General features: G+C 33.8%; 2 protein-coding genes and 1 non-coding gene across 3 annotated transcripts in view; 2 read left to right on the top strand and 1 right to left on the bottom strand.

Annotated features, from left to right (window-relative positions):
• The first annotated feature begins 873 nt into the window (after positions 1-873).
• LOC102629179 (uncharacterized) lies at positions 874-8,847 on the top strand. The gene is made up of 3 exons (XM_052434401.1): positions 874-3,567; positions 3,727-7,364; positions 8,099-8,847. The coding sequence occupies exons 1-3, from the start codon at positions 2,070-2,072 to the stop codon at positions 8,600-8,602; spliced, it is 5,640 nt and encodes a 1,879-aa protein (XP_052290361.1). The 5' UTR covers positions 874-2,069; the 3' UTR covers positions 8,603-8,847.
• LOC127900108 (small nucleolar RNA R71) lies at positions 2,587-2,695 on the bottom strand. Its single transcript, XR_008052132.1, has one exon. It is a non-coding gene; the product is annotated as a small nucleolar RNA R71 (small nucleolar RNA).
• The window catches only part of LOC107176996 (probable cytokinin riboside 5'-monophosphate phosphoribohydrolase LOGL10), an 85,521-nt gene continuing 66,885 nt past the window's right edge, over positions 8,629-27,264 (top strand). The window contains exon 1 of the mRNA XM_052434400.1: positions 8,629-10,424. Within this exon, the coding sequence (XP_052290360.1) occupies positions 8,970-9,644 (675 nt within the window). The 5' untranslated portion in view covers positions 8,629-8,969 and the 3' untranslated portion in view covers positions 9,645-10,424. The remainder of the gene's footprint in view (positions 10,425-27,264) is intronic.

The following is a 27,264-nucleotide window of genomic DNA, read 5'->3' as shown; positions in this document are numbered from 1 at the left end:
ATTTTGTGTATTTTTATGTGTTTATTAGGAAAATTATTAATTTCACGTACTTCGAGGCTCCAAACAGATAAACGGAGGTCAAATTTGGATTCCGGAGGTCCGAAAACCTTAAGATCAGTCAAGATCGGCTTAAAATTGGGCTTGTGTAAAAAAAGTTGACTTTTCCTGTTGACCGAGCACTGATTGGATGATGAAATGAGCTTACAATAGATATGAGTGCATGGGATAATTGGCAATCTTGACTAAATCTCAACCGTTCATGATTCAATGGCCATGATTGTGCCACGTGGCAATGGTTGGTGAAGCAAGTTGGAGGATCCGAATCTTTGTATTCGGGTCGACCCGATCCACCCATTAACCCGCCAAATCTCAACCGTTCTTTGGGTAAATCGGACGAGTCAAATGATGCCATGTGTGATGTTGACTTTTGAAGTTTGACCAGCCATTGGATCTTGATCTAAGGGTTGTGAGGAGCACATGCATGAAGCCTATGATGGACCGCAAAGCACTGGATTATAAATTTATTTTTCTATAAATAGAGCCTCATTTTTATGTTTTAATCATCTCTCTACAACTCTCTTCTTCTCAAATTCTCTCCATCTCCTTGTAATCTTGATTTCCAGGTGTGTTTTTAATATTTTGTATAATTATTTTCATTAATAAAATTAGTTTTATTTCCAATTTTAGTTGTTTTTATTTCTTTTAATTATAAGTAATTCAATTTTACTACTTCTTTTTATTTTAATTATGCTTAACTAAATAATATTAGTTAGGGGAAGGTGAAACTCTTAAGAAATAAATATGATTTAATCAAATTCTATGTTTAATTTTATAAATTAAATTATTTTCTATTTAATTTTATACATGTTTTATATTTTGAAAATTTGATTTATTGTAGACAAACAAATGAATTTGGCACAATAAATTCTTAAGATCTTAATATAAGGCATGGTGAAATGGTATTTTGACTTATTGTAGACAAATTAAATTTTGGCACAATAAATACTTAATCCATCATAAAATTAAAGGGAAAATAATAATAATTTGTATAATTAATCTTTTGAGTAATAAATCTAAAACAAATTGGCAAAAAGAATTTATTAAGTTTTATTTATTTCTAAGAGTGGATCCATAACCCTAACTAGTTCAATTCCATAGTTTCATTTAAATTAAGTTGTTTATATTCAAGTTTTAATTTCAATTTTTAGATAAAATAAAATAAACTAATTAAATCTTTTCTCTGTGGATCGACCTCGGACTCACCGAGTTATAATACAACAAGACACTCTTATACTTGGGAGTTAAAATTTACTTTTAAGTTGTGTCAAGTTTTTGGTGCCGTTGCCGGGGAAAAGTTTTTTATTTGGTTTGTTTTTCCGTTTTTATTTTTCTCTTATATGTAAAATTTCGTTTGCCCCCTTTTCCTTTTCTTAAATTCTCTTTTGTCCCCATATCTTTCATAATTCTCGTTTCACCCCAACAGTTTCCGTTTCTAGCCCAATCTTCTGGTAATTACGTTCGGACCCCGATATCTTTCAATTGTTTCACTTTCATCCCAAATTGCTAATTCTAAACTTCTAAAAATTACAGTTTGACCATAAAATTAAAAATAATTTGCAATAGAATCCCTAGACGAAATTCCTTAACATAATCAAGACTTGGACATATTTGGACATACTTTGGACATATTTGGACATACTTTGGACCAAACTAACTTTAACTACTAACTCTAATTACTAACTCTTAACTTACTAACTGCTAACTCCTAACTTTTATTTAATTTCAGTTATTTAATTTTCTGCATTTATTTTATTTCGTATTTTTTTTTTTTGGCTTTATTGGTGGGTTTAACCACCAAACTAACTACTAACCCTTAACTTTTATTTTCAGTTATTTAATTTTCAGTATTTATTTAATTTTGCATTTTTTATTTTTTTAATTGGTGGGTTCAACCACCATTTTTGTTATTTAATTTTCTTTTGTATACTTATATTATTTGCTTATTTATTTATTTTATTTTATTTTGTTATCAATTTATGTAAATATTATCTTTATAACATAACCCTTGCATGAGACATTGGTCTCGATCTTCAAGTGGCAGGTTAATTCGTAGATCTCAATCTCCACCACCAATCATGGATGAGAATCAAGGCGAAAACGTTTTGGGCGAACCTAATCCTCAAATTGATCAGGGAGACAACCAATCTCAACATGGGCATGATCAGAATCAACCAAGGACTCTGAGAGACTACATGAATCCAACCAGAACCGGAGCACCGTCGTGTATAGTATTTCCTCCAGAAGCATCTCGATTCAATTTTAAACCAGGTATTATCCAACTTTTACCAACATTTCATGGTTTAGAATCTGAGAATCCGTACTTGCATCTAAGAGATTTTGAGGAAGTTTGTAATACATACACGGACCAAAATTGTAGCATGAACATAATTAGATTAAAGCTTTTTCCTTTTTCATTAAAAGATAAAGCTAAAACTTGGCTACAAAACCTTAGATCTGGATCAGTAAGAACTTGGAATAACATGCAAGAACAGTTTTTGAAAAAATTCTTTCCACCTCATAGAACAAATTCTTTTAAAAGGCAAATCACTTCTTTCACTCAAAAAAATGGAGAAACATTATACCAATGTTGGGATAGGTTTAAAGAGTTGCTTAACATATGCCCACATCATGGTTTTGAAACTTGGCGATTGGTCACTTATTTCTACGAAGGCTTAATACCCCAAAGTAGACAGGTTGTTGAAATGATGTGTAATGGTGAATTTAGGGATAAAAATCCTGAAGATGCACTAGATTACCTTGACCAATTAGCTGAAAATGCACAACATTGGGATACTGTTGGAACTTTTGAATTGACAAATAAGCAACAATCATCTCCATCTAGTGGAGGAATCCATAACCTTAGGGAAGATCATGATTTACAAGCAAAATTTGCATCCCTAGTTAGGAAAGTTGAAGCTTTGGAGCATAAAAAGAGTGATCAAGTAAAATCTGTTCAAGAAATTGCATGTAACATATGTAATTCGAATGATCATTTCACTCAAGAGTGTCCCACTTTGCCTGCACTTAAAGAATGTCTAAATGATCAAGCTAATGTTATTAACACTTTCAATAAACCAAACCCATATTCACAGACTTATAATCCTGGTTGGAAAAATCATCCGAATTTCAGTTGGAGGAATAATAATAATGCACAATCTTCACAAGCACCACCTCCACAAAATTTTCAAAATCCTCAGCCTTATGCACCATATGTTCCACCACCTTGGAAAAATCTGGAGGACACAATGCATTCATTCATCAGAAAGCAAGATGTTATTAACAATCAAAATGCACAAACTTTTTCTGATTTGAAAGATACTCTTGCTAAAATTGCTTCTGCACTCACCATTCAAGAAAAAGGAAAATTTCCAGCCCAACCACAACCAAATCCTAAAATTCAACAAAATCCACCCACAGACCAAGTCAAGTCAGTTATAACTCTTCGTAGTGGTAAGGTTGTTGATAGACCTATGCCTGAACCTTATGAAAATGATGAAAATTCAAAGGGTAAGGAAGGACTAAATGAACTTACACCTAGTGAAGAAATAACTAGTGTTCCACCTGAACCACCATTTCCGCATGCATTGAATAAACCAAAGAAATCAAACCACTCTTTTGAAATTTATGAAATCTTTAAGCAAGTGAAAGTTAACATTCCTCTATTAGATGCAATCAAGCAGGTTCCTTCATATGCCAAATTTTTAAAGGACTTGTGCACTGTTAAGAGGAAATTGAAGGTAAGAAAGAGTGCTTTCATGGCCGAACAGGTAAGTACAATTCTGTCTACTAATAATAAGTTGAAATATAAAGATCCTGGTTGTCCTACCATTTCTTGTATTATTGGTAACCACAGAATTGAGCATGCTTTACTAGATCTTGGTGCTAGTGTTAATTTGCTTCCATATTCAGTTTATCTTCAACTTAATCTTGGTGAGTTAAAATCAACTTCAACTACACTTTTGCTTGCCGATAGATCAGTTAAAGTACCAAAAGGAATAGTGGAAGATGTTTTAGTACAAGTTGATAAATTTATTTATCCTGTGGATTTTATTGTCTTGGAAACTGAACCTGTTGTGAATAATTACAAACCAATTCCTGTAATTTTAGGTCGACCATTTTTAGCAACTGCTAATGCTTTGATTAATTGTAGGAATGGTTTAATGAATTTATCCTTTGGGAATATGACTTTGGAATTGAATGTTTTCAACATGTGCAGGCAACCTAATGAAGAAAATGAGAATGAAGATGATACTGATGAACAAAAGGAATTGTTTGAATCTTGTATCGAGGAAAATATTCAAAAAGGGGATTTTTCTGAACTTTCTAATGTTTGTTTAGTTAATTCAATTGAGTCAAATAAGCAACTTAAACTTGATATTTCTAATATAAATTCGTTGCTTGATTCTATGCAGACTTCGCAAAATTATGATGACGAGCCAAAATTTGAGGAGCTTGGAAGTATTGAAAAGACAGAACAACAAGAAGCACCTAAAATGGAATTGAAACCTTTGCCTGAAGGATTGAAATATGCTTTTCTTGGAGAAGAACAAACTTATCCTGTTGTGATTTCTTCTACTTTAACAAGCGACCAAGAAGGTAAGTTACTAACTGTTCTTAAAAAGCATAAAAATGCAATAGGATGGACTTTAAATGACATTAAAGGCATTAATCCCTTAATCTGCACACATAGAATTAATTTGGAAGAAAATGCTAAAATATGTCAACAACCTCAAAGAAGATTAAACCCACACATGAAAGAGGTAGTCAAAACAGAAGTCCTTAAATTACTTGATGTGGGAATTATCTACCCTATTTCTGATAGTAAGTGGGTAAGTCCTACACAAGTAGTGCCTAAAAAATCTGGAATCACTGTTGTTAAAAATGAAAAAGGTGAATTAATTCCAACACGAATTACATCTAGTTGGCGCATGTGCATTGATTATAGAAAATTAAATGAAGCCACTAGAAAAGATCATTTTCCATTACCATTCCTTGACCAAATCTTAGAAAGAGTAGCAGGACATCCCTACTATTGTTTTTTAGATGGATATTCAGGTTATTATCAAATTCCTATAGCACTTGAGGACCAAGAAAAGACCACATTCACATGTCCTTTTGGAACATTTGCATTTAAAAGAATGCCATTCGGGCTTTGTAATGCTCCTGCAACATTTCAAAGATGTATGTTAAGCATTTTTTGTGATATGGTTGAACATTGTTTAGAGGTCTTTATGGATGATTTGACTGTGTTTGGGAATTCTTTTGATGATTGCCTTGATAATTTGGAGAAAGTTTTAAAAAGATGTGTTGAAAAAGAACTCGTGTTGAATTGGGAAAAATGTCACTACATGGTTACTTCTGGAATTGTTTTGGGTCATGTTGTTTCTATTAAAGGAATTGAAGTTGACAAAGCAAAAATCGAAGTCATATCTAAATTGCCACAACCAAAAACAGTTAGAGATGTGCGATCCTTTTTAGGACATGCAGGATTTTATAGGAGGTTTATAAAAAACTTTAGTGCCATATCTAAACCACTTTGTAACCTCTTATTAAAAGATGCACCGTTTGAATGGAATGATGATTGCCAAAAATCTTTTGAAAAAATAATTTGTCTTTTAACATCTGCACCTATTATGCAATCTCCTGATTGGTCTTTGCCATTTGAATTAATGTGTGATGCAAGTGATTTTGCTGTTGGTGCTGTTTTAGGACAAAGAAGGGATGGTAAGCCTTTTGTGATTTATTATGCGAGCAAGACTTTGGATAGTGCTCAAATGAATTATTCTACAACTGAAAAAGAATTACTTGCTGTGGTATTTGCATTAAACAAATTCCGTTCATATTTGCTTGGCTCTAAATCTGTTGTGTTTACTGACCATGCTGCTGTGAGATATTTGATGAGTAAACAGGATGCCAAACCGAGACTAATTCGTTGGATTTTGTTACTACAAGAATTTGACCTTACCATCAAAGATAAAAAGGGTGCTGAAAATGTTGTTGCTGATCATCTATCAAGACTCACATCCGAATTCTGCAATGATATAACACCCATAAATGATTCTTTCCCTGATGAATTTTTATTTTCTGTTACTTCAATGCCATGGTATGCTAATATTGTTAATTTTCTTGTTACAGGTAAAATGCCTTTGCAATGGAATGCTCAAGAGAAGAAGAAATTTTTTGTTGAAGTAAAGAAATTTTATTGGGATGATCCTTATTTGTTCAAATATTGCCCAGATCAAATTTTTCGGCGATGTATTCCTGATAATGAGGTAAGTAGTGTCATTAATTTTTGTCATTCTGAAGCATGTGGTGGTCACTTTTCTTCAAGAAAAACTACTGCTAAAATTTTGCAGTGTGGATTTTATTGGCCTACCATGTTTAAAGACACATATGAATTTTGCAAAAGTTGTGAAAAATGTCAAAAATTGGGATCAATTACAAAAAGAAACATGATGCCCTTAAATCCCATACTTGAAATTGAAATATTTGACTGTTGGGGAATTGATTTCATGGGTCCATTTCCATCATCTTTTGGATTTGTGTATATATTAGTTGCAGTTGATTATGTCTCAAAATGGATTGAAGCAATTTCTTGTCGAAATAATGACAGTAAAACTGTGATTAAATTTTTAAGAGAAAACATTTTAAGTCGATTTGGAATCCCTCGAGCCATTATCAGTGATGGAGGTAAGCATTTTTGTAATAAGTCATTTGAGTCTTTAATGAAGAAATATGGAATTACACATAAAATTGCTACCCCTTATCATCCTCAAACAAATGGTCAAGTTGAATTAGCAAATAGGGAGATAAAACAAATTTTGGAAAAAACGGTTAACCCAAACCGAAAAGATTGGTCTCTTAGACTTAATGATGCACTTTGGGCTTACCGCACTACATTTAAAACATCATTAGGAATGTCACCCTATCGGTTAATTTATGGTAAACCTTGTCATTTACCTGTTGAACTTGAACATAAATCACTTTGGGCTATTAAAGCTTTTAATTCAAATTTGGTTGATGCTGGTAATGTGCGAAAATTGCAATTGAATGAACTTGAGGAATTAAGGAATGATGCATATGAAAATTCAAGAATTATTAAGGCAAGAACAAAAGCATTTCATGATAAAAGAATTTTTCGAAAAACATTTGAGATTGGTCAAAAAGTGTTGCTTTATAATTCTCGTCTTCATTTATTTCCAGGAAAGTTAAAGTCAAAATGGAGTGGCCCATTTGTTGTAAAAAATGTATATTCATATGGGGCCATAGAAATTGAGAATCCAAATAATGGTGTCACATTTAAAGTTAATGGTCAAAGATTAAAACCATATCTGGAACATCACCCACGTGACGAGGACACCGAAATTAATTTGGATGACCCACCAATTCTTGATTAAGTTTTTAATGATTTTTTTTTTGTTTTACTATTATTTTACCGTTTCATTGTTTGACTTTTTTTTTCCTTAGATTGATGCACTGTACATAGTTTTTTTTTTTTAACATTGTTTTTCTTGTGTAAGCGTGTTTGTTTGACAGTTGTACATTCTCTCATCAATTTTCATTTTACATCATGAGCACCTCAATGAGAAAATACCTGTTCGCACATCTTAAAAGATTTCGGCGTATAAAATTTCACTTAAGAGGCCTGATACAAAGCTGTAAATCACATCCACTTTGGGATCTGCAACCACCAGAATTCGTGTCCTATGTTGAGGATCTAGAGGGACAACTCAGAACAGTAGAGAGTGGCATATATGAATTTCAAATGGAGCTTGAGGTTAACTCAATGAGAGGACGAATGTAAGTTCATTTTCCTTTTATATTGTGTGCTTCTTTTTGCTCGCTTTCACGCTTGATTTGATTTTGCAGATTTGATTTTGGTGTGTTTTGATTTATTTTCCCGTATAAATGGCGGATAACGGTACTCCGTGACTTCTTAAGTCGGTATCTTCAGTTTCCCACAATAACTGAAACCCCAAAATCATACATGGAAGAAATACAACATAAACTCCATAAGCATTTTCCCTCTCTCCCTCAGAATGCCCTCAGGAAAATTTACAAAGCTCGTTGTGAACGACTGCGTTTGTTAATGATCAATGGCATTCCTTCTGACATTCGTTGGTTAATTGAAGCAAAGGTCCGATTAGCAGGTGAGTTTTCTGGTCAATTTGTTTCTTACATGCCTGGTTTTGGTAAAAGTACGTTTGCTAAGAAAAGGAGAGCTAAACGACTTGGCTCAAAATGTCATAACTGTGTGAGACTTGGTTGCAAACGACCAGATTGTAAATCTTTAGGAATGGTTTCTGATACTCGTGAAGATAAAATTAAATTCGTTAAAGATGGCATGAGTAAAGAATCGTTGGATGATATCTTACGATCTCTTGAGACGCATCGAAGCGGAATTGTGCAACGTGAGATTTACAATTTGTGGATACTATTCCAAAAACAAAGTGCACAGTTAAGTCTTGGGAATCTGACTCAAAAAGACCCTGTTTGCCAGTTTATAAGAAAACTGGATGGGAAGCCGATCCTCGACCCATAGAGGGCGTTCAAGCCGTTACTGGACGTAAAACCAGAGGAAGATGTGAGCCACAATCACAACTACCAGTAAATATCCTTTCACTTCACTGTTATTTTACTTTACTGTTATTTTATCATTTGCATTATTGCATTTAGCGATGTGATTTTGTATTTAATAAATATTTGGTTTTCTTTTACTGTTTGCTTTTTCTAATCATTACTTTCTTTTTACTGTTTGTTTTTGAATTATTGAGCCACGAGCTTTACTCGTCATTTGACAAATATTGCCAACCCATTTACAGCTGTTTCTCATTATTTATGTTACTAAGATCTTTAAATATGAGCTCATTTTTCAAACACTCACAACTTGTTTTTGAAAAATTAGTCCAATGGCATCATCTTCGAGTAAACAATTCAAAAATATTTGTGTGCTTTCTGGGTTTCACTATGGAAAGTACAAAGAGTTCGTTCAGGCAGCTGTAGATCTTGGTCGTGTCATAGCAGAGAGGAAACTGCATCTTGTATATGGAGGAGGTGAACGAGGGTTATCAAGACTTGTCTCAGAAGCTGTTTTTACCAGAGGAAGCCAAGTACTCGGCATTATCCCAAAACCCATGAAACCGCTAGTGTGCATGTCTGGCCCACCAATTGGAGAAGAATTAGTGGTATCAAGTATGCAAGAGAGAATATCTGAAATGATGAATCATGCTGATGCTTTTATTTTCTTGCCAGGAGATCTTGCAACTTTTGAGGCACTAATTACATTTGCATCTTGGGCCCACTTGAACATTCATCAAAAACCCATCGGTTTGTTAAATGTTAATAATTTTTATGACGGCTTGCTAACTTTTATTAACCATGCAATAAAGAATCATTTTGTTCCACATTCTGTAAAAAAACTCTTTATCTCTGCTTCTACTGCTAATGAGTTACTTGATCTTTTGCAAGCTTATACACCAGAGCCAGATCCACAGACTGTTGCACTGAATTGGTCGACTAATGACGGTAACGGTAACAGTAGCAGTAATAAGAAGTGCGATTTAGATTTAACTCTCCGTTTGTAAATATTTTCTGTTGTAGTGTTCATGTGATGTCTTCTACACTCTTTCTCTTTCCTTTTAAAACATTGAGGACAATGTCTTTTTCAGGTTGGGGGGAGGGAATAGTTGATAATTGTGGAATGTCTTAGTCCTGGTTATGTGTTTACAAAAAAAAAAAAAAACAAAAAACAAAAAAAACAAAAAAAAAAAAAAACAAAAAACAAAAAAAAAATTTTTTTTTTCTGTAAAGACTAACTTAGGACAAATTTGAGTCGAAGATGGCAGGATATAGAGAATGTAGTCTCTCTAGAAACGCATCTTCTTAATCTTAAGGGTGTTGTTAAAAAAAAAAAAAATTGACTCTTTCTTCATCTTTGTTATTTGCTTTTAAGCTTCTGCATCAAGTTCAGGTGAGATCTCTTCTTCTTCTTCTTTTATTATTCTCTTTTATTTTTATTTTTTTGCATATCTGTAAAATTATAAAATGTTAAGATAATGTTTAGATTAGGTTGTGGGGTGGGGATAATTGACGTATATTTTAAATATGTGTGTTGTTTTTCTCTTTTCTCTTTTCTTTTCTTTGTTAAAAAAAAAACCAAAAAAAAAAAAAATTTTTTGTTTTTTGTCTAGGATGGCCGTGTAAAGAGTCACGACTTTTGAGACGCATCCTAATAGTCTTGTTGTATTATATTTTGATTTTGAGATTCATAGTAAGTTGTTTTTGTTCCCTTTTCTTTGAATTACTCAAATTTGTGAACTCTCCACTTGGTTATTAAGTTATTTAATTGTTTACTCATTTAACAGGTATTATTGAATCATTCTTCACACACACACTATGACACATACTAGTGGGTTGTAAGTTAAAGTTTTACAGCATTTAGTTCTTTTGATTTATTAGGAATAGTATCTAAGGTAGTAGAAAGTGTATATTTCCAAAAACAAAAAAACAAAAAAACCAAAAAAAAAAATCAAAAAAAAAGAAGAAGAAAAAATGTTTTTAATTTTGTTATATCTAGAAACCCGAGTAATTAAGTCCGTAGGGGTGTTTCAACACCTAGTGCCCTAAGGTCAACTAGTCTGGGAGTCACTGGCATAAAGCTCGCTACATGGGTAATAGATATATTGTTTGTTTATTAGAAACCCGAGTAATTAAGTCCGTAGGGGTGCTTCAACACCTAGTGCCCTAAGGCCAACTGGTCTGGGAGTCATTGACCTAAAGCTCGCTACACGGGTTAGAAATGTAATATAAAAAAAAAATGTGTGAATAATCTATTGCCTAAAGATATAATTTCTAATGAATTTTAGAACGAAAATGTTGTTTTTCTTTTAATGAAGCCCCATAAGTATTGTGTTAATTACTTGAGCACAAAAGAAGGTTTGATGATATTCTGGATAATGAGTGAACATCAATGTGGTAAAGGAATTTGGGAGAGTTCATTTATTTGGTAATTTAGAGGATAGATGAACAACTATTAACTTGCATGTGAATTTTATAAATCTTAATATAACACTTTAATTGCTAGAGGGCTAGCAATAAGCTGGTTGGGGGGTGTGATTAGTATTAAAAATTGTTTAATTATCAAGCGATAATATGTTATTTTATGCTTATGTTATAATTTATATTTGTGTTTATGTAATATATTATGAATTATTAATTATGTTTTAAATATATTTAATTTTGTGTATTTTTATGTGTTTATTAGGAAAATTATTAATTTCACGTACTTCGAGGCTCCAAACAGATAAACGGAGGTCAAATTTGGATTCCGGAGGTCCGAAAACCTTAAGATCAGTCAAGATCGGCTTAAAATTGGGCTTGTGTAAAAAAAGTTGACTTTTCCTGTTGACCGAGCACTGATTGGATGATGAAATGAGCTTACAATAGATATGAGTGCATGGGATAATTGGCAATCTTGACTAAATCTCAACCGTTCATGATTCAATGGCCATGATTGTGCCACGTGGCAATGGTTGGTGAAGCAAGTTGGAGGATCCGAATCTTTGTATTCGGGTCGACCCGATCCACCCATTAACCCGCCAAATCTCAACCGTTCTTTGGGTAAATCGGACGAGTCAAATGATGCCATGTGTGATGTTGACTTTTGAAGTTTGACCAGCCATTGGATCTTGATCTAAGGGTTGTGAGGAGCACATGCATGAAGCCTATGATGGACCGCAAAGCACTGGATTATGAATTTATTTTTCTATAAATAGAGCCTCATTTTTATGTTTTAATCATCTCTCTACAACTCTCTTCTTCTCAAATTCTCTCCATCTCCTTGTAATCTTGATTTCCAGGTTTGTTTTTAATATTTTGTATAATTATTTTCATTAATAAAATTAGTTTTATTTCCAATTTTAGTTGTTTTTATTTCTTTTAATTATAAGTAATTCAATTTTACTACTTCTTTTTATTTTAATTATGCTTAACTAAATAATATTAGTTAGGGGAAGGTGAAACTCTTAAGAAATAAATATGATTTAATCAAATTCTATGTTTAATTTTATAAATTAAATTATTTTCTATTTAATTTTATACATGTTTTATATTTTGAAAATTTGATTTATTGTAGACAAACAAATGAATTTGGCACAATAAATTCTTAAAATCTTAATATAAGGCATGGTGAAATGGTATTTTGACTTATTGTAGACAAATTAAATTTTGGCACAATAAATACTTAATCCATCATAAAATTAAAGGGAAAATAATAATAATTTGTATAATTAATCTTTTGAGTAATAAATCTAAAACAAATTGGCAAAAAGAATTTATTAAGTTTTATTTATTTCTAAGAGTGGATCCATAACCCTAACTAGTTCAATTCCATAGTTTCATTTAAATTAAGTTGTTTATATTCAAGTTTTAATTTCAATTTTTAGATAAAATAAAATAAACTAATTAAATCTTTTCTCTGTGGATCGACCTCGGACTCACCGAGTTATAATACAACAAGACACTCTTATACTTGGGAGTTAAAATTTACTTTTAAGTTGTGTCACTTTCCCGAACTTCCATTAAGATGGGATTATGGTCGGAGCTCCAGCTTACAAGGTTTGTTGCCATTGCATCGTGGAAGTGATCTGTCCAGTCTTTACTACAAAAAAATCTATCTAATTTCTCCTCAATGAAACCTGATCCGAATCTCCTATTAGACCAAGTGTAAGAACATCCATTACTTCCCATATCAATTAGCTTACTGTCCTGGATAGCCTTTCGAAATTCGCTGACAGCATTTGAGTCTCTGTCATTACCTCCATTCTTTTCATGCAAGTGAAGGATTTCATTAAAGTCACCAAAGCAAAGCCAAGTAGTGGAAGATAAGCCTGCGAGCCTTCTGAGTAAAGTCCAAGTATGCCTTTTTTGATCCGCCTCCGGATGTCCATAAATTCCCGTACACCTCACCCATTTCCCTCGTTCGGTTTGCACTTCAGCATCTATATGGTGGCTGCTGAAAGATGTAATGTTGACTGAGATTTCTGAGTTCCACATCATGGCTATTCCTCCGCTTCTCCCTTTACTGCTAACTGCAAAACATCCATCAAACTTCAGTAATTTGCCAACTTTTCTCATTTGCACAGACATCAATTTGGTTTCACACAAGAAAACAACTTGAGGTTTGTGCATTTGGAGAATGGTTTTGAGTGCTAAGAACGTCCGGTCATTCCCCATTCTCCGGACATTCCAGCTGAGGATCCTCATGGTTCTCGGCGGGGCTGGTCACCAGCCTCCACCGATAAGTTCTTTGTTAAAGCTGTAGCATCTTGCTTTTCTGGGTTTGTATTTTCCCAGCTCAATTTGATCTTTGCCGAAGGAGAGCTGCAGTGCAAGTGTATGGCTGTTGCTGCCCTTGGGCTATTTAATCTTTTCTTCTTACGATCTGGGCTTCTCCATGAAATTGTTTCTCCTTTCCGTTTAGTAGCTCCCAATCCCTTTTTTGCCTTACTGCTGCTGCTTATTTCCTTAGCCTGTAGTTTCCACTTCTTGCGTTTGGGCTTACTTTGGCTCGCTACTGGCCCATTCTCCACTTTCTCTTCCGCACTTGCTTGGCATGTGTTGTTTTCTTTAAATGAGTTTTCAGCTTCTTTTTCCCGCTCTTTTTCTTTTCCTTCTTTTGTGATTAATTTCCCGCTTTGCTCTGTTGTGTCAGCTTCTGCAACTTCTACAGCTGGTAGCTTGAGCTGTCTCCTCGAATTTCCAGCTTCTTACATTACATGTTCTCCATCTACTTTGCCATTCTTTCCATGGACCATTGGGTCTAAAGGTTCACCTGATTTGAGAGGACTGGATTCAGATCCATATTCAGTTTCCGGGTCCCGTTGACTGTTTTGCATTTTCTGTTGACTTTGGTTATCCGAAGCACCATCTCCTTTCTTGAATTGATTCTGTTCTCGCTGCCATTTATCTCGGCGGTTCTGCTTTAGTTTTCCAAATCGTGTTGTAGCTTTCATCCAGTAGTCGTAAGGGAGGTCTTCCTTGGGTTGCCCTTTATACTCTATGCACTCCTTATGTTGATGCCCTATAAGCCCACAACAAAAACAGAAATCAGGTAGTCTTTCATAGAGAATTGGAATTGGGATGCTGCCTTCATCTTCTGTTTCCACTTCTAGAAATTTCCGAAGGGGTTTAGTGATATCCACCGAGATTCGGAGTCTTGCAATCTCCCCAATACAGTTCCCCTCTTCCACTGAACCAATGAACTCTCCCACTGAACCAATGAACTCTCCCAACTCTTGGACCATATCTCTGTGCATCCATGTAATCAGCATATTACGAAGATGAACCCAAAAAAGTGTGAGAGTGAATGACTAGTTTGCTATGTCTCCAATGCCTTTTGGTTCCGTTAACACCATTAGCGCCCCATCAAAATGCCAGGGCCCTCCTCCCATGACTCTCTTTTTATCAGCCTCCACAGCAAACTTAAACATAAATATGTTACTGCCCAAGCTCTCTATTCTCACTTCTTTATTTGTTCTCCATATCTGTAGCATAGCAGATCTGAGACCTTCTAGATTCACTCCTCTTTGGTGCATAATCTTGCCCACCAGACATCATGCTGCTATTTGCTCCCCCCTAGCACTCTTTCTACCCATGAATGATATCTTATTCGGCTGCTCTCCTTTGATTGAAATAGCTTTGCATTTGCGAATTAACTCCTCTGTATCCATACCTTGCTAGTTCTCAACTACTTCAATAAAGAACTTCTAAAAGTTTTCCTGCAACAATCCCCGTGTTTAATGAACTCCGCCTGTTTTATGACTTTCACTGCCAACCTCAGAAGGTTGGGGACAATACTATGAGAACTAAACTAGCCGCCACTATCAAAGAGTGGCTATATGAGCCATAAAGACTCTTTGTTTCTCTCCTTCAAGGTTTTCTCACGAAGAGGAGAGCACCTGTGAAGAGAGACTTACGTGAATAAATAAATATTAACAGAACGGGATCCTAGGTCATTTAAGATGGGATTTGAGATAAAATTTATATCTCAATTTACTATTTGGGCTGAGATTCGAGTCGTTTGAAAATTCCGATTGAGATCTTGAATGTCCCAAAATCTAAGTTTTTAGAAATATATGACAAGTCAGTTTAGTTAATTACATATATTTGACATGTTGGTCATATACATATGATGAATCGTTTAGTAAAAAAATGTATGACATGTCGGTTATAGGAGTATGACATGTCATTTGTGACATAATCAGCAGTATATAATAGAAAACTCATGTCATCTAGAAAAATTCGGGATCTTGTTCAAGACGGTATCATGACACATTTTTGTACCAATTTATTGTTGGAGACAGGATCAAATTCGGTGAATCTTGACCCATCTTGTCAAGTTACCAACACTACTCCTTAGTGACTTTAAGTCTATAAAAAAAGGTATTATAATTTAAAACATATCAATAAACAACCAGGTCTCTAAATAATGCTCAGTTTCTACTCCACTCAAGTGTCCATTTAGTTTTAAGGCCATTGGGACCTTTGTTCGAATCTCCCCCGCCCACATTTATTTTTTTAAAATATATATTGATCATTTGTGCAAGATTATGCATCCATTAAAAAAATAAATAAATATAACAATACTAAGTAACTTTCGATAGTTCAATTGTCATATAAATTAAGAAATAATATTCATGCTAACACTAACTTAGAGCATAAAGTCTTTATGCCACCTCTAAGGTATCTTCATTAACAACACTTAGATTTCTTCAACAAGTTTTACAATACTAGCTCCAAGCCTCTTGCATCCATATCCCGTTCTACAGTCTCATGCTCCACATGGTCCAAGTTGTTTTTCTCTATTGATTTCAATTCAACTACCATCCACTGAAAAAAAAAATCACTTGGAAAAAATTAATTAGAATTAGGATTATATTAATATAAGTTGTGGCTTGAAATATATTGTTTAGAAAATATGAAAACAAATTTATGGAATTTAAACATTAAATAATTTAATAATTAGAGAACTAAATTTAATCCTATTTGGATATATAATATTATCATAGTTATTTCCAATTAACAATATGTTTAAGAAAATCATGTTATGATATTATATTAATCTTGAACTAAATACACAAAAAGTACAAATATAGGGTGAGTTTCTTAATAAAATTGTGGCTTAATATTTACTAGCTAAGACAATAAGAGACTGGTTACAGTGCTTGTTGTTAACATGAATATGTTCATTATATTGATTTTGATGATAACAAACTTTAAATGTTTTTTATTAAAATGTTGGAGCTAATCATTAATAAACAAAAGCCATATAATCATTCCTATTGTGTTCATGAAAGATGTAAAGTTGATTATACTTCAATTGGAAGATGATTCCCTATGATATTTGGCTAAAACTGTGATTCTAGAAGTAAACAGTGAACCGTTTACCTTGAAATGGTTAACCGATAAAATCCAGAGAGGGACAATTGCTTAAGCTCTAATCGGTTAGCAAAAACGGAAAACATAATATGCTGGGAAGGTTACTGGAATTAAACGGTGAACCGTTTATAGCAAACGGTTAACCGATAAATTCCAGAATAGAAGCTTGTACTAATCTTGCACCGTTTAATAGAAACGGATAAAGCTATTTCGTTTTGCAGGTTACTGGAAATAACTGGTGAACCATTAACTTCAAACAGCTAACCGATAATTTTCAGACTGTCATTTTATGCTGACCTTTAACCGTTCAGTAAGAATGGATAGCAGAAATTTATTTTACAAGTCTTTGGAAATTAACGGTGAAAGGGTAGTGACAAACGGTCAATCGTTTATTTGAAATTTGGTTCAACGGTAACTTTGACCAATACAAATGATTAACTGATAACGGTTAACGGCGATCCGTTTTCTCCCAAAAATTAAATAACGGCTAATTTTTCAGCTCCAACTATAAATAAGCTCATTCAAATTCAAACAAAAGTTGATCACAACTCTATCATTGAGCTCCTAATCGAGAATACAACCTTTATAAAGCTTTAAACACATTCTTACTTCATTTATTCACATATTGGGCATTGATTTGTAATCTTAAGTATTGTGTAGGTGAAGAACAAATTTATAATCTTTACTTTGAGTGATTGGAGGCGTGGACGTAGGCGAGGTTGGCCGAACTACATAAAAATCTCCGTGTTTGAATCTCTCTTCCCTTATCTTTTTATTTTGTGATTGATTTATTTGTTATTGCTTTAAATTCATTTTAGATTAGCATTGAGTTTTGTTTTAGAATTGAATAATTTTTAGATACCCAATTCAGCCCCCCCTCTTGGATTGCATAAGTAGAATTTTATTTGGTATCAAAGCCTTGTTCTCTTATTAGGACTTAAGCGTCTAGAGTAAAAGATCCATGACAACCTAAAATAACTCAAGCTTTAGGGAAGGATAGTCCACAACTAGACTATTGTTCTTTGACAGTAATGACTATCCATATTGGAAAACTAGCATGAGAATTTACTTGCAAGCTTTAAATTACGAATTTTGGGAAGTTGTTTGTGATGGTCCATTTATACCTATAACTAAAAATGAAGAAGGAGATGATATTCTTAAACCGTCAAGTCAATGGAGTGAGTTAGAAAAGAAAACGATGTCTTTAAACTCCAAGGCAATGAATACTCTGTTTTGTGCTCTAGATAAAAAGGAATTTCATAGAGCATCTAGTTGTGAGAGTGCTCAAGAAATATGGAATAAACTTGAGGCTGTCTATGAAGGAATAAATCAAGTTAAAGAGTCTAAAATCAGTAGATACACTCATCAATACGAATTGTTCTAGATGGAACAAAATGAAAGTGTGTATTCTATGTATACATGATTTACGAACATAGTGAACACCCTAGGAGCCATAGGAAAAACTTTCTCGAATAGTGAGAAAGTAAAGAAAATCATTAGGCCACTTCCAAAAGAATGTAGACCTAAGAGAACTGCTATTGAAGAGGCAAAAAGTTTAAATACTTTACCTCTTGATGATTTAATTAGCTTTCTTATTTCATATGAATAAGACGTGGTAACAGAAAAAAGGCATGATGAGAAGAAGAAAAATATTGCTTTCAAAGTTTCAAAACATGAGAGTGATGAAGAAAGTGCGCTGGATGATGAGGAGATGGGTATGCTGACTAGAAGATTCAGAAAATTTTACAAGAAAACTAGTGAGCGAAGAAAGTTTCGAAACTTCAAAAACCAAAAGGAGAAAAAGGATAAAATCATTTACTATAAATGTAAAAAGCCTAGACATATACGGTTGAGTGTCCTCTGCTCAGCAAGCTCAAAAAGTAAGCAATGGTAGCTACATAGGACGATAGCGACGAGGAGACAAGCGATAATGAAGAACATGAAGAAATGACAAATTTAGCTCTCATGGCGATCGGGGAAGAATCATTGGATGAACTTGATGCGGGATCAAAGAAAAGGAAAAATAAGTGGTACTTAGATAGCAGATGTTCAAGACATATGATAGGGAATTATCTTGGTTTTCAAGTTTTACTAAAATTGAAAATGGTGGAAATGTGTCCTTTGGAGACAACTCAAAAGGGAAAATCATTGGTATCGGAATGTTGAAAACTTGAAACATAATTTGCTTAGCATTAGTCAATTGTGTGATAAGAGTTGTATTTTCCTCTTATCCAAAACCCCAATAACACCTAATCTCTCAATAGATCTACCGTTTCTCTCACACTTTGTCTATTTGCAGAGAACTGATTGTTGTGATATGTACAAAAGTGAACTCAACCTCCCTATATAGTAATTATTTCTTGTAGGAGAAGTATTTCTTTCCTTATACAAGTTGTATTGCTTCTTAAATAAGTTAAATCCCAAAAGGGAAATTACTTATTACTTAAATAGGAATCCTTATAAATAAGAAAACTACTAAATATGAAAAGCCCAAAAAATGTCCTAATTTAGAATTTACAAATCTTCATTGAAAAAGGAGGCATATTTCCTAAAAATCATTTTATCATATAGCAGCACAACAAACGTAGTCAAAATTTATATTTCAATATCAACATAAAATTGTCTAGAACAATATTAAGTTCACAAGGTATTGAAAAATTATTGCTCCCAGCCTATTGTCTAATAATCAGTAGCATAAGTTTTCTACAATGTTACCTAAAAATCTTATATCACATATAACAAACAAATAAATACCCAAAATTTATGCTAATAATTATTAATTATTATTATTATTAAATCTTAAAAATAATTAAAGTACTATTATAATTATTGAGAATATGATAGGAAGTATGAATAAATAAATGATATAAGAAGAAAGAAAAGATAGATTTTATTAGAAATGAAAATTATTATTAATTTTACAATGAATTACAAGTGAAGTACAAGACCCTATTTATAAATTGGATGACCCAATATAAAATTGCCACAATTAAATCACACGTGCATAATTACAAACTTTGCCATTCACATATTTATCCAAAAATCATCCTTGATCTCTTGTGACTAACCATGTATGCATGTGATTTACTTATGGTGTGTTTATTTTTTGAATTAGAGAATTGGAATTCAGAATTAGAATAATTGACAGCGTTTACTTTGCAAAATAAAGGCGGGAATCAGAATCACGGGGCCCACCACAATTGGGAATGGGGAATGGGAGATTTATTCTTTAAGAGGGGTAGGAATTAGTCTCCCGTTCCTGAGAATTTCAATTTCTCCCCCCAAAAAATTCAAAAACCTAATTTTGCCCTTTGTTGAAAAAAAAAAAGAGCACAGGTCAGATTCGTCGTCTTTGTTGTTTTCGTCTTCTGATTTTTGCCAAAATCGAGCCTCATCGTGCAATCTTCGTCCTCACCATTTGCAATCCACCACCACCAGTCGTCTCCGGTGGTGATGTCTATGACGACGACCATGTTGCTGATGTGATGATGATTTTTATTATGGTTATTATTATTATTATTATTATGTGAATGGATTATTATTATTATTATTATTAATGATAAAAAAGTATTATAATTAATTAATATATTAATGTTAATAATAATATTATCATTAACAATAATTACCAATAATAATAATTTTTAATAATAACAATCACAATAACTAAAATAAAAATTAATATTTATGACAATAGTTAATTAAGGACTTTTTAATAATTTGAACAATAAAACTCATTCTGATTCTGATTCTAAGACAAAGTAAATACATTAATAGAAATACAACTCATTCTAATACCGATTATTACAGTTCAAGTAAATAACTTATTTTAATTCATATTTCCCATTCACATTCTAGCCCATTCTGATTCTAGCACATTTCGATTCCAGCTCTTAGCTTGTTAAACAATCAAGGTAAATGGTTTGTATGTCGTGCTAGATTAAGTTTTGCACACTTGAGCTCGTCAAGCTTAGCCTCCCGTGTCAGTTAGCTTTGGTCTTTTAATATTAGTTAATGGTGGAGAGCCACATGTTTGTTGTAAGATTGCACATGCAAGAACTATTGGAATGATGTGCTCTTTAATACATATTTATTTGTAATAAATGGCTTTCTTATTAATAAAATTTTAATAGATTTTTTAGATATCTTAATTGCATAAGTATTTTGAATAAAGTCCATTTAATCATATTATATATATTTATGTGATCAACAATTAGATTCTTAAAAGACATAAATTTAAGTTATTTTATGATTAAATAAATTATATTGTAGTGAATTTGTTAAATGATTTTTATTAAATCATAAATGAATTTACTAATGTAGTTTGACTATATTGAACTGGATTATAAATGAGATTTGACTATATTAAACTAGATTGTATATGAGATTTAATTAATCTTGAAATGACTATCAGATTTACTAACTCTCATATGCATTGATTTTATTGCAATCTTAATCTTGAGTTAATTATAGTTTCATGATTATGATTTTTATTCCATTTGAGTTACCAATGGGCACGATATACATTTGTAGTCAAGATTACTTGATATCTTGGTGGAAGCATTTATGAGTAGTGAAATTATAGATTAACAATATAAAATTTGTACAACACTTCTCTTGACAGGTTTTTGATACTTGATCATAAAATTTTCAAATCAAAGTGTGCTAACATAATTAGTATGTTGAAAATGATCGTTAGAGAAAACCAGTAAGTGTCAAGGAACAAGATGTAACTAAATTAATTGGACAATTGAGATATCAATTTTATTGATGTGGCACAAATGATTGTTAAGTAAAGAAATCAATGTGGAATAGGTCAAATTATTATTCGAGAACATTATCCTAGATAGCATGCAATTATGAGGGTCCATTTTAATCTTTTAGTAGAGTAGATTTATAATCATGCTAGTTTAATTACAGACATAATTATTGTAATCACTGTTGAGTGTTAGAAAATGCATATTTATAAAGGAGAAAACCATCATTTTACATTTCAAATCTTACTAACAACCCTTACTTTTATGTATTTAACCTTCTTGTGATTTAATTACATGTGTTTTATTTTAATTAAGTATTTTATGTATTTTAGGGGCATTATAGTCATTTCACAATAAAGGAGAGATCAGACGGCAAAACGGACATCACTTTTGAACTCAGGACAGTCGAAAACCTTAGGAGGAGCATAAAAGGAAAAATGGCACTATTCATATGTACGGTACTATTCACGTGTACGGTACTATTCACGTGTACGGTACTAACTACGTTACTGTTCACAACACTGTTCACATAGACGGATCGATGACGTGGCATTGACCGATGATGTGGCATTGACTGATGAGGTGTTACGATCCTGTTGGGCTAAAATTCTTATGTACTGTTGATGGTGACGTGGCAGCATATCAGTGGATGAAAAATCTCGCGTACGATACATGCATCACACAGGATTATTTTCAACCAAACCGCGTTACTGTTCATCCGAGTCAAACCGCGTTACTGTTCATCCGAGTCAAACCGTGTTACTGTTCATCCGCGTTGTCAAACCGTGGACTGTTGACTGATGACGTGGCGCAATCCTGAGCGTCCAAACTGTTTTTAATCCGATGACCATGATTTACTCCATGTATCTATAAAAAGGGGGCCTCCCCCCCTAATTTGATATCTCTGAATCCATTTTTGGGATCCATTTTCTGTAATTCCTTCTCCATCTTATATTTTCTTCGTATTTTAATAAATTTCTATTTTGCCCCTAGTTCAATTATGAGTGGCTAATTTTCTTTCAGGCTTGGGTTGAAGGTGAAGTCTCAACATGTGTCATGGGCTTAATTTGGTAAATTTATTTTCTCTTCCCCTCTAGTTTTTGTGGATGTTTTGACTTCTCGTCGACAAATAATAATAGTCTTGTCTAGATACCGCCTTGGTTACACTGGTTCTCTAGTATAAGGTTATTATTATTTGGCACGATAAGCCCTTAGCACCATATTGATTAGAGCGTGGTTCATGAGGTGTGGATTCCCCCCTCATGATTTAATTGGCATTAATACGGATTATTTAGCCCATGATGTATGTTGATATGGATCCAGATACCCAAGTACGTTATTTCAATAGAATTCTCTTCAATTTCTTCTCGCCATTTCAATACCAATTTTAGAATTTATTCTTGCCATTTTAATTTAAGTTTTAGCATATTCCAAATCATTTCCACCACAAATCCAATCACCCATTCACAAAATTAATTCTACATATAATTAAAATCCACCTCCTCGTGAGATCGACACTCGTCACCATTGATCTATACTACAATAGATTCGTGCGCTTGCGAGTACATTAAAATTTGCACAACAAGTTTTTGGCGCCATTGCCGGGGAGGTAAGTAATTTTAATTCATAGAATTAATTTTTGTGAATAATTTCTTTTATTTGTTTTCTTGTATTTTTTTTATTATTAAAAAAAAAGTGAATCTACATTTAAAGGTTAGTATTTTTTTTTCTTTTTCTCTTCTTTAAAATTCTGTAATTTATTTTTTAATTTATTTTTCTTTGTAATTTTATTTTATTTTATTTTAATTAATTTAATTTTTAGTTAATTTCTTTCACGTATTTATTTTTGTGTATTTTTATAGAAAGGTTGTCATAGCGCAATAAGGTTAGTATCGTAATTTCTCCTTCTTCTTTATTTTTATTTGTTTTGTTCCCATCTTTATTTTTATTTTATTTGTTTTGCATGCATGGTCGTAGGTCATTATTACCCAATCTTGAACCTATAGACCTTGAACTTGAGAAAACACTTCGCACACACAAACATATTAAAAATAAAATGGATTTGCAACCACAGGAGAGGCCATTTAAGGACTACTTCAGTCCTTTAGCTAATTTGAGCACATCATGCATAAGATACCCTAATGTAGCTGCTAGGAGCTTTGAACTAAAACCTAGTGTGCTAAATTGTCTCCCCACATTTTATGGCCTAGAAAATGAGGATCCATATAATCATCTGAATGATTTTCATGCCATTTGTCAAACTTTTAAATATGAAAATTTTTCAGACGATAATGTTAAACTCAGATTATTCCCATTTTCTTTAAAGGATAGAGCTCGTTCATGGCTTAATACATTGCCTGCTAATAGCATTTCATCATGGGAACAAATGGTAACTAAATTTTTGAATAAATATTTCCCAGTACATAAAACCAATGCTATTCGCAGGGAAATCTCAGAGTTTACTCAGAGAGAGGACGAGCAATTTTTCGAAACGTGGGAGCGATTCAATGAGCTACTCTTGAAGTGTCCACATCATGGGTACGAGAAATGGCACCAATGCCAATACGTTTTGGAGGGATTATTGCCAAATGTGCAAGAATGGCTAATGGCAACAAGTGGAGGAGAGCTAATGTCAAAAAGTGCATCAGAGATTTGGGAATTCTTCCAGCGACAAGCGGATAATTCCCAACAACGGAGTCGATCAATCAGGAATACTAGAAGAATTAAGGGAGTAAATGAGGTTCAAATTGGCGAGTCAACTTTGGGAATCAAAGAAGTCAAGGAGATGGTTGAAGGTCTTGCTCGACAAATAGCATCGTTATCGACTGCTAAATCAACAGAGCCACATGACCATAACTCATACTCAGATCAAGCCAATGCCATAGGTGTAATGAGAAAACCATCGAATTACAACCCATACTCCAACACATATAACCCTGGATGGAGAGACCACCCCAATTTTTCATGGTCTCAAGGATTCCAACAGAATGGACCAGCAGCTCCAGCTCCACCAATGCAACAAATTTCTCAAAATCCTCAAGCCTCTCAGCCCCCATTTAGACCATACAATCAGAACCAGAACTACTCTCAACCCAGACCATGGGAGGATTCATTCCAAAATCTCAAGAATCTTACTCACTCTACGATTGAGCAACAGAACCGCACCATTGATGGACTACGAAATGAGTTGAGAGCAGGCTTCAACTCACAAGCTCAATCGGTTTCAAGCCTCGAGAAGATGGTGGGACAACTTGCTTCTTCAGTTCAGACCTTGGCAATGACCGTTGAGAAAGGCAAATTTCCAAGTCAACCAGTGCCTAATCCTAAAGGAGTACATGAAGCAAGTACCAGTTCACCACAGCAGCATGGAGAGATCAAAGCAGTAATGACCTTGCGAAAAGGAAAGGAAGTCGACAACAAAGTGGAGATGCCGGTGACAAAAAAAAATCAAATTGTACCTGTGAATGTTGAGGACTCATCACCGGAGGAGAAAGAAGAAACTAACCCACGAGAATACGTTCCCAAAGCTCCATTTCCTCAAAGGTTAGCTAAAGGAAAGAAGGGAAAATCCACAGGTGAGATTCTTGAAATCTTCAAATAGGTAAGTGTTAACATCCCTTTGCTTGATGCTATTAAACAAGTTCCATCTTATGCCAAGTTTCTTAAAGACCTTTGCACTAAAAAGAGAAATATGCATGTTCAAAAGAATGCTTTTTTAACAGAAAACGTTAGTTCTATACTCCAACATAAAATTCCTTTAAAATGCAAAGATCTAGGCTCCCCCACTATCTCATGTAGCATAGGGAACCACACAATTGAGAATGCTTTGTTGGATTTAGGAGCTAGTGTAAATTTGTTGCCTTATTCAGTATTTGTGAAACTTGGACTTGGAGAATTACACCCAACTCCAGTGGTGTTACAGCTTGCAGATCGGTCCACAAAAATACCTCGTGGTATTGTGGAGGACGTGCTTATCCAAGTAGACAAGTTTTATTTTCCTGTTGATTTCATTGTAATTGACACTCAACCAATACAGGATTCAAGGAAGCACATCCCCATTATCCTAGGCCGACCTTTCTTGGCAACTGCGGATGCTCACATTCAATGTAGGACTGAAAATATGCAGTTGTCCTTCGGCAACATGACTATGGAGCTGAACATCTTCAACATTGCCAAACAACCTCACAGTGCAGATGATGGAATTGTTGATGTGGATTTAATTGAAGCATTAGTTGATGATACTTTTGTTTCAAACCTTAGTGATGATCCTTTACAAACATGTTTAACTCACTTTGGTTTGGATTTTGATATTGACAGATCGGTCGATGAGGTCAATGCCCTGCTTGACTCAGCACCATCTATGGACACTAATAAATGGAAGTCAAGAGTTGAGCAACTAGCACCATCAGAGAAGCAACTCATTCCATCATCAGAATCACCACCGAAACTCGAGCTCAAACCATTACCCAACACTCTGGAATATGCATTTTTAGGAGAAGAAAGTACTCTGCCGGTAATCATCTCATCATCCCTAAATGACGAACAAAAAGGTAAGTTGTTGGATGTTTTGAAAGATCACAAAGGGGCATTAGGATGGACCATAGCAGACATTAAAGGTATAAACCCAGTAGACTACATGCATTACATTCACCTTGATGAAAATGCTAAAACTACTAGGGAAATGCAACGTCGGTTAAATCCTAACATGAAAGAAGTTGTTAGAACTGAAGTCCTTAAGCTATTAGATGCAGGTATCATTTACCCAATTTCTGATAGTTCATGGGTCAGTCCTGTACAAGTTGTCCCCAAAAAGTCAGGAGTCACAGTAGTTACCAATGCTGATAATGAATTGATACCCACTAGAGTAACTACAGGATGGCGTGTTTGCATTGATTATAGAAAGTTGAATTCTGTCACACGTAAAGACCATTTTCCTTTACCATTTATCGATCAAATGCTTGATAGATTAGCAGGCCATGAATTTTATTGCTTTCTAGATGGCTACTCAGGATATAATCAGATTCCCATAGCACCAAAAGATCAAGAGAAAACTACTTTCACTTGCCCTTTTGGCACATTTGCATATAAGAGAATGCTATTTGGATTATGTAATGCACCTGCTACATTTCAACGATGCATGTTAAGCATTTTTTCTGATATGGTTGAACAATTCCTTGAAGTCTTTATGGATGACTTTTCTGTCTTTGGTGATTCGTTTGATCAATGTTTACATCATCTAACACTAGTTCTGCAGAGATGTATCGAGAAGAACTTGGTCTTAAATTGGGAGAAATGTCATTTTATGGTAAAACAATGTATTGTTCTCGGTCACATCATTTCGAGCAAAGGTATTGAGGTTGACAAAGCCAAGGTGGATCTCATTTCTAATCTTCCTCCACCTAAAACAGTCAGAGAAGTAAGATCTTTCCTTGGGCATGCTGGTTTCTATAGACGTTTCATTAAAGATTTTAGCAAAGTTTCTAGACCCTTATGTAATTTACTTGCTAAGGATGTACCTTTTATCTTTAATGATTCATGTCTTATGGCGTTTGAAAAATTAAAACAGTTGTTGACATCATCACCCATCATTCAGGCCCCAAACTGGAGCTTACCATTTGAGCTAATGTGTGATGCATCTGATTATGCAGTAGGAGCAGTATTAGGACAAAGAGTTGATCGAATTCCCCATGTTATTTATTATGCTAGTATGACATTAAATAATGCACAGTTGAACTATTCAACTACTGAAAAAGAAATGCTAGCAGTAGTATTTGCATTAGAGAAATTTCGATCTTATCTCATTGGTTGTAAAATAATCGTGTTCACAGATCATGCTGCTCTTAAATATCTTCTCACAAAGAAAGATGCAAAAGCCAGACTAATTCGTTGGGTGTTACTTTTGCAGGAGTTTGACTTGGAATTCAAAGATAAGAAAGGGACAGAAAATGTTGTGGCGGACCACCTCTCTCGTCTCCATTTTGACACAATTACAGAGCCATTAATATTGAATGAG

This window comes from Citrus sinensis, chromosome 9, assembly GCF_022201045.2.
Source record: "Citrus sinensis cultivar Valencia sweet orange chromosome 9, DVS_A1.0, whole genome shotgun sequence".
In the NCBI taxonomy this organism is placed as follows: Eukaryota; Viridiplantae; Streptophyta; class Magnoliopsida; order Sapindales; family Rutaceae; genus Citrus; species Citrus sinensis.
This window is presented reverse-complemented; position numbering and strand designations above follow the sequence as displayed.

Coding starts and splice junctions, on each gene's coding strand:
- LOC102629179 (XM_052434401.1), top strand. CDS start 2,070: ATGAGACATTGGTCTCGATCTTCAAGTGGCAGGTTAATTCGTAGATCT. Junction 3,568..3,726: donor AAATGATGAAAATTCAAAGG/GTAAGGAAGGAC, acceptor TTCCTCTATTAG/ATGCAATCAAGCAGGTTCCT. Junction 7,365..8,098: donor ATAATGGTGTCACATTTAAA/GTTAATGGTCAA, acceptor TCTCTCCCTCAG/AATGCCCTCAGGAAAATTTA.